Source organism: Trachemys scripta, chromosome 2 (assembly GCF_013100865.1).
Source record: "Trachemys scripta elegans isolate TJP31775 chromosome 2, CAS_Tse_1.0, whole genome shotgun sequence".
Lineage (NCBI taxonomy): Eukaryota > Metazoa > Chordata > Testudines > Emydidae > Trachemys > Trachemys scripta.
The window spans coordinates 208304707-208318029 of NC_048299.1; the positions used below are offsets into that span (position 1 = coordinate 208304707).

The window sequence follows — 13323 nt, forward strand, 5'->3', positions numbered from 1 at the left end:
TTAAAGATCATTCCAATACAATATGAAACATCTCCTACAGCCTGCTTTCAACTATGTCAATCAAATCAGTAATTACCATCTTTCTGCAAATTATTGGAATGTCTACAAGTATACTCACAACTTTCATTAAAGAATGGCCAGGGGCACAACTTGCTGCTGGGATGGCCGTAAAAGAAAAGATGCTAACAGCAAACACCTGCATCCCACCATGGGCAGTGAGATTAGATTGGTATTTCTTGTCAGCACTCTTGCAGGAACACTATATAATAAATAATTTATCAATATACTGTTTTTTATTCTTCAGGGGAGCAGAAGAAAGTCTTTGGTTCCTAAATCACTGAATGATTGTGACAGTCACAAAATAATCTCATAGATCATCTTGGTCAACATTTAACTGATTTGTGTTGTATTAACAGAGAAAATAAAAGTGTTTCAGACTACCTCCTTACATCATATTACCTATGGATATATAAAAATATTAGGCAAAGATAGTGTTTCTGAATGGGATGCTATTAGATAGCATAACAATACAGGCAGAGCAAAAGGAAAATTAAGATTTATGATGAACAAAAACATAGAGGCTAGATATTCATGCATTTAATTCCACAAAAATAGACAATTATCTGGGATCTATCCTGATCAGTCCTGAGTACCCTCAATTTCACTGTAAGTCATGAAGTTGAGGGTGCTTAGCACTTTACAGGAAGTGCTCAGCACTTCAAAGGATTAGGCCCTTAATATCTATGCTGATTAATATATTATGGGGGAGATTTTCAAAAGCACTCAGCACTGGCTTAATTCTGGTTCCATTGATCCTATCATAATCAATGGAGCAGTTAGGCCCACAGTGTGCTTTTAAAAATCCCACCCTACAAAGGTTAGGAATATATTTTACTATCAATTCTTTAAAAAATTAACTTTAACATTTGTCTTCCAATGAAGATACATTTTTGGCTCTTCTGATTCTTGAGGAATGAAAGTGCTGTTTACTAGGAATAAAAAAGAAGATACTACCAAACTACAATACACAGACTTGAACACACTGTTTTAGGCATAAAATCCCTGACATTGACACTTGTGGCACATGTGCAGACAATTAAAGTAAGAGTTCCTGTATATCATGATATGCAACAACCTTAAGATTTTTCTAAAATGCACATGCAATATGCATAAACTATGATTTAGATGGCAAGCAGGGAATCATAGGATTTTACTAGTAATAAGTAAAATTAAAAGCTTTCTTCCTATCAAGCTTACATGTTAAATTAATTCTTCTATACAGATATGCAGCAGGCCTAAAGCTCAAAACTTGTATAACAGTTTACAGTCATAGCTGGCCATCAATTATTGATAGTTCCATCATTTCATATAAGGTATAAACTTTGTTTAAACACAAATATTTACATTTGTTCTTTCATGCTACTGAATACAGAATGAAAACAGTAATATACCTAAATACATACTGAAGCATAATTTACCATATTTAAAAAGCTATTTGAGCACATTAATTTACATCACATATTTACAAAACACATTTTAAAAAGGAAACAAAAAGCATTCATTTAAGTTACGGTTTTTAACTATAAAAATTTCCTGGGAGAAAAGGCCTCTCTCTTGGCTTCCAAACAAGCTACAGATCTGTTTTCTGCAGTATATATAGTTGAGTGGCTTAAGATAGAGAATATGGTGAAACAAGGCTTGAATATAGTAGTCCATGCTGTAAACATTGAGTAGTAGCTGCTGGCATTTCTTTTCATAATAGAATGCATGGTAACACATGCAGTCATTTTTCTTCTCTTCCCAAACATCTTTCATCAAATAGTCAAAAAGACCTAATTTAAGGTCTTTTCATATGTCTTTAATTTGTATTTTCCAGTGTTACAAGTTTGAACTCCAGGCGTGTAGCTTGCCACTCCACTTCCATCAATAGTCTTTAACAGGAGCTAGCTCTGGTATGAGGTTTACAGTTATATTTTTATAAAATCTACTGATGAGTATTTTAGGAGTATATATTAAATTGTTCAACCCATCAATATACTGACGCTCTCTGGAATACCTCAGGAGTTTATACCTGTAGGGTAAGGGGAGAAGGAACAAGGAAAAAGGTTTGTAAAGAAACATGCTAAATTGGTATCAACTGTGTTATTGTAATTAAAGACGGGTCATCATTTATTTTGAAACCCCTATTTTACAAAAACTCACTCTGGGAGCACTTTGTTTATACTAATTACAATCATCAGCTTTAAATGCATGATTTTTTGCAGTTTTATAAATTAGGTGGACATTCAAGTACTGTTCATATTCCTAGAAAAACTACACTGAGATTAACTACACAGCCAACAAATGATTGTGATTAATGCATATTAGTGTTTGTGGTCCCAAATTAGGAATGTCTATATTGCAACTAGACACCTGGAGCTAGCCCATGCCAGCCGAGTTGGGCTTGCAGGGCTCAGGCTGTGGGGCTGTTAAATAGGGATGTAGACTTTCAGGCTTAGGCTGCAGCCTGAGCTCTGGGACCCTCCCATCTTATGGAGTCCTAGAGCCCAATCGTAGGTGTTTAAACTGCAATTCAACAGCCCTCCAGCCTGAGCACCGTAAGCCTGTATCAGCTGGCTTGACTCAGTCGCAGGTTTTTAATTGCAGTGTAGACATACCCTTAGTGACCCCTCTGTATTCCTGCCTCAGCTCCCAAGGCAGTGCTGCCTCACTATGAAGCATGGCCAAGCCAGTAGTGCCACGGGGAGCCTTTTAAACACTGATGCTCTAACTAGCATACAGCCACTACATAACTTCAAAGGAGCAGTGACAGCAAGTGCCAACTAGCTGACCAAAGACAACTCCTGATACATGGGTTCAGTTTCTCTCATGACACTAAAACTAATTTTCATGTTATGATTCTGTTCATTTTACTGAGTCAGAGAGAGAGTGATTGCTTGGATTTTTTAATGCCACAAGAGCCCCAACTAATAGTGACATGGGCTGTTTACTTAGATTTATCTATGGTCTATAATCGTATATATTAATCATTAGCCTAGTTTAATTACAACCTAGTATCTTGAAGTGTTCCTTATGCACAAAATGTCAATGATTTTTAATAATATGGAATATTTGAATAGAGTGTTATTTCATTGTTCAGATTATTAGGGATAATAGAAGTTGACACACTGCGCTAAATTTCTTAAAGAACCCATTTTAAATTAATTTTAACTCACTATTCAACAGATATATTGGTACATTCTCCTAAAAAATAATTCAGTACTCAGAGAAAGTACAGAAATGTTGGTAAGGATACACAGTATTTTTCATATACAAGAGGGTGGAAAAAAATCACTGTTTTATGTGCAAAAAACTCAACTCAACCTTAACTATGGAGCCATAATTAGCGTTTCCATAATAAACCATGGAAAGCTCTTTATGTATATACTCTCCAGAAGTTCAAAAACCACATCTCTTGTACTTCCACCTATACAAATAAGTTCATGTTACTGATTACTGAGACACATTGTCAATTTAATCAGGCCTTTGCCAGCAATTTTTTAAGCTATTATAAGAAAGATATCAGACTGCTATAACAAACAGGTTAGAGGAGAGTATTTTCTTTTCAGTTTACTTTCTTTGTTCACTGTACTTGTGAAGTCAGCTTTGTTGTTTCCCTTATGTAGTCAGTATCCCCTGTTGTGTGAGTACCACACATTAACAGTGGGCTGGTGGGAGCCGGGGGGAGAAGAAGAGAGAGAGAAAAACTAAAAACAAAACCAAACAGGAAAATGTTGTTGTAAAACCACAGAAATCAGCAGGACCTCCCACAGTAAATCTCTCACCTGAGTTTAGCAATTTTAAATAAACTAGATTTGAAGTTTATATGTCCCTTGAAAACTGGAATGTATCAAAATAAAAGCCAGTATAGCACCTTACAAAAGGCTCAGAAGTTTATTAATAGTTCTACATCATTGTGTGTGCGTTTGTGTGAGAATATGCTCCAGATAAAATTTTTGGTATTCCTTAGGTTTTAATGTTTGAACACACTGCCCTTTTTCTTACCGTCCTAAAAATTGGACTTCACCTCTGTGATGATGAGGAATGGACTTGTACTTCCCTAGGTCTCCCTCTGGTCTTGTTACATTGTATCCAGCATAATGAACCCTACAGTACAATAGTTAAAGATAAGTGTATGAACAAAAATGAATTTATAAAAAAAAATTAGTGACTTACAGCAGAAGTTAAAAAAAATCAGATTAGTGTTCGGATCTTAAGCTAACTCGTCTATAACCTTTGTTTACTGTTTTTAATTTAAACAAACAGTGCTATATATACACATGACAAATAGCAACCAGGCTCCTGTCCCAAGCACTTTCCAACCTACTTCACACAGCAAAGTAAGAGATGACAGACTGGGAGCATATAGAAATGATGAGGGTTACAAGAGTAGAAACATGGGATATGCTTTTGTTACTTAAGACTGTTCCTTTTAGACCTACATAGCTGTTAATTTGCATATAATTTAATCATAAAAATTAACAAATTAATAAAAATAATTTTTAAAAAGTTTGTTTACGGTGAGCATTTAATGGTGTTTTTATATAGTCAATTTCACTGTTCTGTTGATGGTCAACTACAACTCTGTGTCATAGGATAGCATGATGTCACTCATACACTGCTCTTGGACGCGGAAGCAACTTATGTGCAAGCTTTTCCCCACACACTGTAAGAAGGTTTTTAGTAGCAACAGCAGCAGCAAAACTGGGGGGGTAAAAAAGCACATGCACAGAGAAAAAGGAGAGAGGAGCCCAAATATGCTTGGTGTTATGCCTAACAGGGAGACATCTCTTTAAGAGACCCGAGGGGGCGGGGGTGGAAGGAAGGAATGGTGTCTGGGTCATTGTTGCTAGGCAGATGTACAATCAGCATTCGTGTCCAGAACTTCCAGGAACTTGGTATGGTAGTTTTGGGCATGCCTAATAGGCTTCCTGTAGCTGGACTAAAACTCCACCGAGTCAGGGCAAGCAGTCAAGGTAGCTGTAAGACGCTCAGCCATAGTAACAGAAAGCAAGCTGTTTTCCCCCAACTCTGAAGCATTTTGCAGCAGGTTGGGTGATAGTGTTAACTTTCCAACAGGGAACCAGCAGTGTTCGTTATAGGAGAAATTTGGAAGGAAAACTTAATTTTTAAATTGTATACCTTGAATGTTATTTTAGTCAAATTGTCTTAATTGGCATGGTTCACAAACTCTTTCCTCATTTAAATGTGCTAACAGGGAAAGAATCATGTATATTTTCCTATTATTGCAGTGCTTTTGACTCATGAGACAATACGGAGTTGATAAACAGGACTGTAACTGAGACTCAAGTGAATTCAACTTAAGCTTTTGGACCTCTCAGGTACATCTCGCTGTCTTTCTGTAGGGCTAACCTTTTAGATTTAATTTTTGTATATATATTTATGTATAACTATGAAGATAGTACATGTGGATTATGAAGTAAACTGGTCATTTAGTAGAAATTAAGATATTGTTTCTTTATCATTATAAATTTTTATAAAGTTGATACTAAAGAATTAAGCTAATTTCTCCTCCTTTTTGGACTTCATTGTGTGGGAGAGGTTGACCCTGTGCAAACCTTGCTGAAAATCCTCAAGGAATAAATTCTGGGTCTCCATGTGTTTTTCTATAGGAGTTGTGTTGAAGCACTAGGAAAGGGGCAATACATTTTAGCCCACCCAAAGGTTACACTACTAGGCACACCCAAAAAAGCCTTTTAAAACATCAGCAAACCAAGCAGAAAACCCCTCGTATTTTTTTTTTTTTTAATTTCAGAACATATTATTTAAGGGGAGCTATATCAGAAACATGATTTTGAAATCTGAAAACTTCAAAAAAATCTAATTAGCAGTGCTCCATTTAATTACAGTTCTTTTAAAAAAATAGCTAACGTCATCATCTGGCTCTCCCCAGCACACATTGTACATCCACCTAGGGAGAGATATTCAAAGGTAGAAAGAACAAGTAGGTACCCACATTCCTTTGAAAGTCAATGGGAGTTGGGCACTTTAGGCACTTCTGAAAGTCTGTCCCCTGGAGTTTAAGCTTTTCAGGGCAGAGACTGTCTTTCTTTATAAAGCAAACCAAGTACACTGTCAGTGCAATAATGAATACACACATTTTAATTTAATATAACAAAAAACACACTATAAAGAGTCAATAAACACCTGCTAACTCAAATAAGCTTCTGCAAACTTTTCTTAACTTAGATAGTTTAATAGCGAAAAAATTTGAACGTCACTGTTCAGGAACTCATGTCTTACATAATGTACTATAAACACTCACCTATTCCAAAGATCGTCATCTTCTCCTCCCCATCCCCAGAAAGCATTTGGAAATCCATTGATCTTTTTGAATTGTTCCACTGTCAGGCCACTTACACCACCAAAGAACTCATTGTATGGAAGACTGAAAATGATAGTAAGTTTTATTCTATTGATTAAATTCAGAGAAGTAAAAATCCTGTTTGAACAACTGCTTCCATATCTTGCAGGAAAAAAAAATGTAGTGTATGTGTAGATGTTCAATATACCTATTAGGAAAAATGCTTTACAGATCTTTTATAATGAAAGTTGGTATTAGCAAAGAATGTGGAAACTAAATATTTGTAATAAGGGCTTTCATTTGCGGAACAGAAAACAGCAGGCAAGTATCCCATGAAACAGCAGCTTAACCCAGGCTTCAGGTAGCCGGTTTTAGAAAAAAGACTATTTTTCAGCTGAAGAGACTGTAAAAAAAGCTTTCAAAATGTGGTATTTTGACACTATTGAGTTGAAAAAGTTCTCTTCACCTGAGTCAGCAGTAAATGCTCTGATATGTCAGTAATATTTCCAGTCCATTAATGTATTCTACAAAACAGGGAAAACTGATAAAAAATAAAGCAGTTTAACACCTTATATTAGCCTATTCTGAAGTATTTTTAAAAGTAATGGAAATTCCTCCCTTGTTTCAGTTTTTAGAGAGCATAGCTACACACGTTCAAGATTATTTTAATCCTTTTTGCACCAAGAGAATATTTCTCTTGACAATAAATGCATGTTGACTACCATTACACAAGTAATAAGCAGCTGCCCAACCTGTACAGCCACTACAGCTACGTAGCTAAATTTACTACTGTCCGTCACTCTTTAAATTTTAGGAATTGTAATTTCCTGATTCCAAACAATGTATACACAGTGAAAGACCATTAGCATGGATGTTCCCTTTAGCCGCTGCCTCCTATAGTTACTGGACTAGATAGATCATCCCACCTCCTATAAGCTATCACAGAGGGAGGACATTTCCAAGGATCCTCTTTCAGAAATGTCTGATGATTTAATCCCAACCAAAATAGCTGGGTTTGCTCCCCAAGTGGCTCCTCCAAATATGGATTCCTAAGGAGGTGAAGACCATCTGCAAGGAGGCCCGGCACTTCTGCACCAGGATTCCACTGGTATTGTGCTAACAAGGCTTCCTTCTACCCATAGCTGCCTCTGGGACACTGTGGGAGAGGAAGCTGCTTGATGAAGAAAATAATATAGCCCTACTTGTATTATAGATAATGTGGAAGCAAAGAATGGACAGTAAGTGGACAACTATTAGCCCACTTACCAATGAGCAAGCAGACAAAAAAGTAAAATGGACTCAGTCTCCTGACTCTTAATCTCTATTAATTTTGGATTGTTCTACCTATCATGTACATGATGTTCTGAAAAGCCTTAACACAATGACATTTTCTGTAGCACAGGTCCAGGGTTTTCAGGGTTTTCAATGACTTTTTGACAAACTGAACTCCATACACAGCAAGCAACACACACAAGTTGGAGAAACAAATTACAAAAGTTATCTGGAGCAATTGGAACAGTGAGAGTTGCAGACAAGTTGACATTTAGAATTAATAATGTAAAGGAAAAACATTACCAATATAAAACTGCAGGGGAAGGGACATAATCCAGCTGCAGCATCCACATTATATTAAAGCTTAATACTGCCTGAATACATGACGGGAAGCAGTCTATCAGGTGGGGAGAAATCTTTCATTGAAGAAGTGATCCACAAAGTTAAAATAGGAGACCCTCTTTATTAAATAGTACATTATTGCAAAGTTGAAGTGGGAAACATTTCCTACAATATTGCCAGTACTCCTACTTCTCCTACTCCAGGGGTCGGCAACCTTTCAGACGTGGTGTGCTGAGTCTTCACTTATTCACTTGAACTTAAGGTTTCGCATGCTGGTAATACATTTTAACGTTTTTTTAGAAGGTCTCTCTTTGTAAGTCTATATTATATAACTAAATTATTGTTGTATGTCAAGTAAACAAGGTTTTCAAAACGTTTAAGAAGCTTAATTTAAAATTAAATTAAAATGCTGATCTTACGCCGCCGGCCCACTCAGCCCGCGGCCGGCCTGGGGTTCCGTTCACCTAGTTCAGCAGCTGGCCGAGCGGGGCCTGTAGGACCCTGGCTGGCGAGGGGCCGGCAGCCGGGACCCCAGACTGGGGGTGCAGGTAGGAGTGAGTGAGTGTGTGTGTGTGTGTGTGTGTGTGTGTGTGTGTGTGTGTGTGTGTGCAGGAGCACCCGTTTGGTGCTCAGGGTGGGGATGGGGATGTGGGGGGCGCAAGAGTCAGGGCATGGGGTGAGGGGGCTGGGTATGTGTGGGAGTGCAGAGATCAGGGCAGAGGGCTGGGTGTGTGTGGGAGTTCAGGGGTCAGGGCAGAAGGCTGGGTGTGTGTGGGGGGGGGGTCAGGGCAGAGGGCTGGGGTGCTCGGCTCATGGGGGTGCTCATGGCAGGGGGCCGGAGGGGATATGCCCTGTTCCCACCCCTTTCCCCAGGGTCCCATCCCCACCTCTTCTCTGCCTCCTCCCCAGAGCAGCGAGCACACTGCGGCTTGGCTCGCCTCCCCCTCCCCCTCGCAAGGGCGATCAGCTGATCGGCGGCAGGGAGAGGGAGGGGAAGGAGCAGGAAAGCACCACGCTGGGGGAAGAAGTGGGGGAGGGTGAGCTTGGCTGCCGATATGATCAAGCTTCTGCCTCCTGCTCCCGCAGAGAAATCAGTGGGTGGAGGGGTTCGGGGGGGCTGAGTGGGGCCAGGACCCCGATAGGCAGCAGCGTGCCATCAAAAATCGTCTCGCATGCCATCTTTGGCACGCGTGCTGGAGGTTGCCAACCCCTGTCCTGCTCCAAGATAGTGATATTACAATGACGGTAAGAGACATCTCAAGAAGGCACACATTGGAAGGAAATAAGTTCTGACGCCCTATTACAACAGTTAGATGAAAACACAGAGCTATTTTAGAAGCCAATATTAAAAGTTTATGAAAGCAACAGAGACCTTTTGAGAGCTGTAATTACATCAGGGTAGTGAACGTAAAACCAACACTCAGAATATTTCTACAAAGGTAGACGAGCTTTTCTACAAAGCAGAAATATATTATCAAGAGCAGCTTGCCTTTATTGCTACATGTATTTTATATAATCATTTAGTAACAAAGAGGGTGCTAAAGGAGGTGGTGTCTATACTAGTAGCTTCTCAAATACAAAAACTAAACTTTCTCTTCTGTTCTTTCCTTTTATGATACTGTCAGTTAATAGCTTGTACAACATTTAGAGTAAGAAAATGGCATATCTGTTGGTTAAAATCTTACATTTTTGTAGGCTGAATGTTAACTACGGCTAAGGTTTTTTTATGTGCACATTCAAAAGACATTTCTGCATCTTTTAAGACAGGAAAGGTGAACTGTAGTACTTACATGTACATGTATTTGTCCAGCTTTGCTGCAAAATGACGTGGCATCTCTCCACATCCATAATAATTTCGGTCATTTTCAGGTAAATGATCTACATCATGAAAAATTACACAGTCCCAGGCAACATCCTTCATAGCCTCTTTGAAGCCAACGTTAAAGAGCATTGCACGATTAAAAGGTTGCGTACCACTCTTTATGCGGAAACAAAGGAGAAACCGAATAAGGCAAGAGCAAGTAGACATTACTTTGATATACAGGAAATTTACCAGCCCCCCTCGTATTAGAAAGAAAAGGGTGTGTTGATACCGAGGCTTGTTATGCTTTCATTTAATCACAGCAGCAGCAAGAATAGCAGTATTTCACCAACTCCATTTTGTGCAATTAAAGAAAAATCCTCCCTCTAGAATTCCTGCCCTTGAAGAGCAAGAACTTAAAACTTCTATTTAGTTTACATTAAGAAACATTGCACCAAATCAATCATAAGCACCAATACTATAAGGAGCACTGATACTTATCTTCAAGTACAAGTTGCAGTTAAGTTTTATGCCGAAGTATAAACGCAATACCAAATCACTAATGCAATACCAAAATTGCGAACAATGTTTAACCACTCAAAAATGTATCTTGTTAAAACAAAGCACACAGTATTTATGAATTTCAACTAGTATGAAATACTTTGCTACATGTTTACAGTAAGTTAACTTTGCGATAGGACATATGTCCACAGCCTGATAAAATCTTTAGATAATTTTATTAAAAACCTTTTTAAATTTTCAACATTATTTAATCCTTCTAAATAAAAAATGGAATTTGAGGAGCAGCTCCCTGAAGATGGAAAAAATTAGTTTACAAGACTTTTTAGTATCAGAAAATTATCACGTAATTAGATCTTTTTAAGAACACCCATTTCCTCACTCTCCCTTATTCTTTTTCCATTAAAGACTGAATGTATGTATGTATCTATGTGAAAAATGCAGAATTCACTGTCCTGGAAACCTAAATCATGTAATTAATGTATAGATCAGCTATTAATATAATACTGCCAACAGCAGAGCAAATTCCTCACAAACTGCCCCACCAATGTGCCATAACCCTGTTTTGAAGGGATAGAATCTTCCGGGGTCAGTCATTCTCCAAACCAATTGAGGTTTATGCATTTATGATGAGACTACCTTTCAGGGTACTAGCTGGTAACATTTGTAATGTGATCACATATTCAGTAAGAATTAGAGTCCACCAATTCATTTAATGACAGCCAAATGGACAACTTTCAAATGATAACTACTTTTGGTAACTATAGATTTGAGTTAGATAAGAATATGCAATCTAGAGGTGTAAATCTGTGCAGCCCTTTATTAGTCCCTGCCCTCAAATTCCTTTGCAAATATCAATTTTTATAACTGCAAAGATAATGGTTTTGCACTACACGCCTTAACTTTGTATACAATAGATTCAATGAGGTTAATGTTAACAGCTATAAAAATACTGCTCTATATTTTAAGAGAAATAAGATGTCACTGATCACCAATAAATCTGAGAAAAAAAAGAGTTGAGGGTTTTTTGTTTGTATTTTATTTAATGGTTTAGAAGGTAACTGCTTAAATGTTTAGTTTCAGAAGTTGAGATTTCCTGATTCACAGAATATTCAATAGCAACATCAGACCCCAATCTGTGAGGAAGTTCCAAGGAGCTAATTTTGATATACTATTCTAATTAAAGACTCACCTGTTCAACAACATAAAAGGCAAATTCCAACCGTTGCTTCTGTAACATAGGTATGAGGTGCCGGAAAAAAATCGGAAGATGTTCATGGCGATTGCGAAAAGGAATGAGGATTGCCACCTGCAAAATAAATCAGATTAGAAAGTAATGTTAAGATGATATGAGTATTTTAAAATCATAATGTGTTAAATTAAATCTATTATAGATTTTTCAGTGTTTTAGCCTTAATGTTGAATTGGTGAACTCTTACAACTTTTTGTGCTCCTCTAGAAAGCAGCTAAACAAGGCAGTACTTTTTACATACAAAACTATGATGCATTTTTCTAGTGAATGAGTCTACAAGTGACTTTAAGGGGTAATGCTGATGTCCAATCACAGTTTATTGTAAGCAATTTATTGAACCAAAGGACTGAACATACTTGGAAGAGTCACCACTGATTAAGGCAATACCTTTTTGACTACATTCATTGTTCTCATGAGAAATGTTCTAATCTGTGTATATTCACGATGGGAACACTGAAATAATGAATTCATGTTTATATATCGGGGTGGCCAAACTGGCTCACGAGCCACATGCGGCTCTTTTACCATTAAAGTGCAGCTCACGGACCCCCCATGCATCCCCCCATTCTCCACTACCAGACTAGGGGGAGCTCGAGACCTCTGCCTTGCAGCAGGGTGGTGTGGTAGGGGCTTTGCCCAGTGGGAAGAGGGGTCTTGGGGCTTCAGCCCTGCGGAGCACACTTGCTGGGGCTCAGGGCTTCAGCAGGAGCAGGGCTGAAGCACTAAGCCCCGGACCCTGGCAGGTGTGCCCTGGCTCCCGAACTTCTGAAGATTGTCGTACGCAGCTCAGAAGGCCAATAAGTTTGGTCTCCCCGTTATATATTAAATTCCTACAAAAATACCAAAAATGTCCTTAACTTCTCTGCAGATATGTTTTCAAGTACTGAAATTTTGTGAAGGTTCATGACAATATTTAAACTACCCTTCTTGGATCAAATGACCAGCACAAAGATTTAAATTTCTAAGAATGGATGCTTGAAGTTTTCAAATATTCTCAATAAGCAGGAAAACAATTAGTGGAAAGGAGGTCAGTAAGGAACTTTGTCTCACCTTCCATCTTGGTTTACAATCTTTTGGTTTCCAATGACCACCTGGCTCAATGTCTAAATCCTTTGAAAATACTTCCTGAATTTCATCAAAACTAATTTCACTCATGTTGATGCTGATAAGGCCTCCTAATGTAGTAAGAAATATGAAAAATATTTATTCATTTTAATTAAAATGTATAAGTCTAACGTGTTTTTAATTTGCTCCACCAGAGACACTGTATAGAAGTAATCCAATAAATGGTTATTTTGATTACAGTACCCATTGATAAAAAGAGTCCTAGTTCTGACTCATTTCTTCCAGAATATTTAGTGTATATAGGAATGGAGTTTAGTTTTTTCCAAAGAAATTAAAAAAAAGCTATTCCTCTGCAAAAGCCTGTAAAAGAATTCTATAATTTTGTTTTTATATAACAATCTACAATAGTTAAAATACAGCTAAAACTTCTAATCAGACATTTTACCCAAATTTTGCAACAAGACATTTAGTAGGCAAAGTAAACTTACCATAAGTGTGTCTTCTCATAATAAAGAATCACCTTCTCTAGAAGTCACAGTAGTTAGTTAACTGTGCCCACACTACCACACACAGAGGCACTAATCGGATACTGAAATTCCGGGTACCTTCACAGCTCCCCTTACATAGAAATGGAGAAATATACATCTCCATTCTCTAAACTTTTGAAGTTTTAAACCTAAATTATTACAAACATAAAAGTATATGCTA

General features: G+C 37.8%; 1 protein-coding gene across 2 annotated transcripts in view; it reads right to left on the reverse strand.

Moving 5' to 3' along the window:
• Positions 1-210: 210 nt before the first annotated feature.
• Positions 211-13323, reverse strand: part of B4GALT6 (beta-1,4-galactosyltransferase 6) — a 45915-nt gene continuing 32802 nt past the window's right edge. For both annotated transcript variants that reach the window (XM_034762822.1, XM_034762823.1), the window contains 6 exons: positions 12601-12725; positions 11491-11607; positions 9769-9956; positions 6326-6448; positions 4045-4146; positions 211-2071 (listed from right to left, as the gene is read on the reverse strand). In XM_034762822.1, the coding sequence (XP_034618713.1) occupies positions 1924-2071; positions 4045-4146; positions 6326-6448; positions 9769-9956; positions 11491-11607; positions 12601-12725 (803 nt within the window). In that variant the 3' untranslated portion in view covers positions 211-1923. The remainder of the gene's footprint in view (positions 2072-4044; positions 4147-6325; positions 6449-9768; positions 9957-11490; positions 11608-12600; positions 12726-13323) is intronic.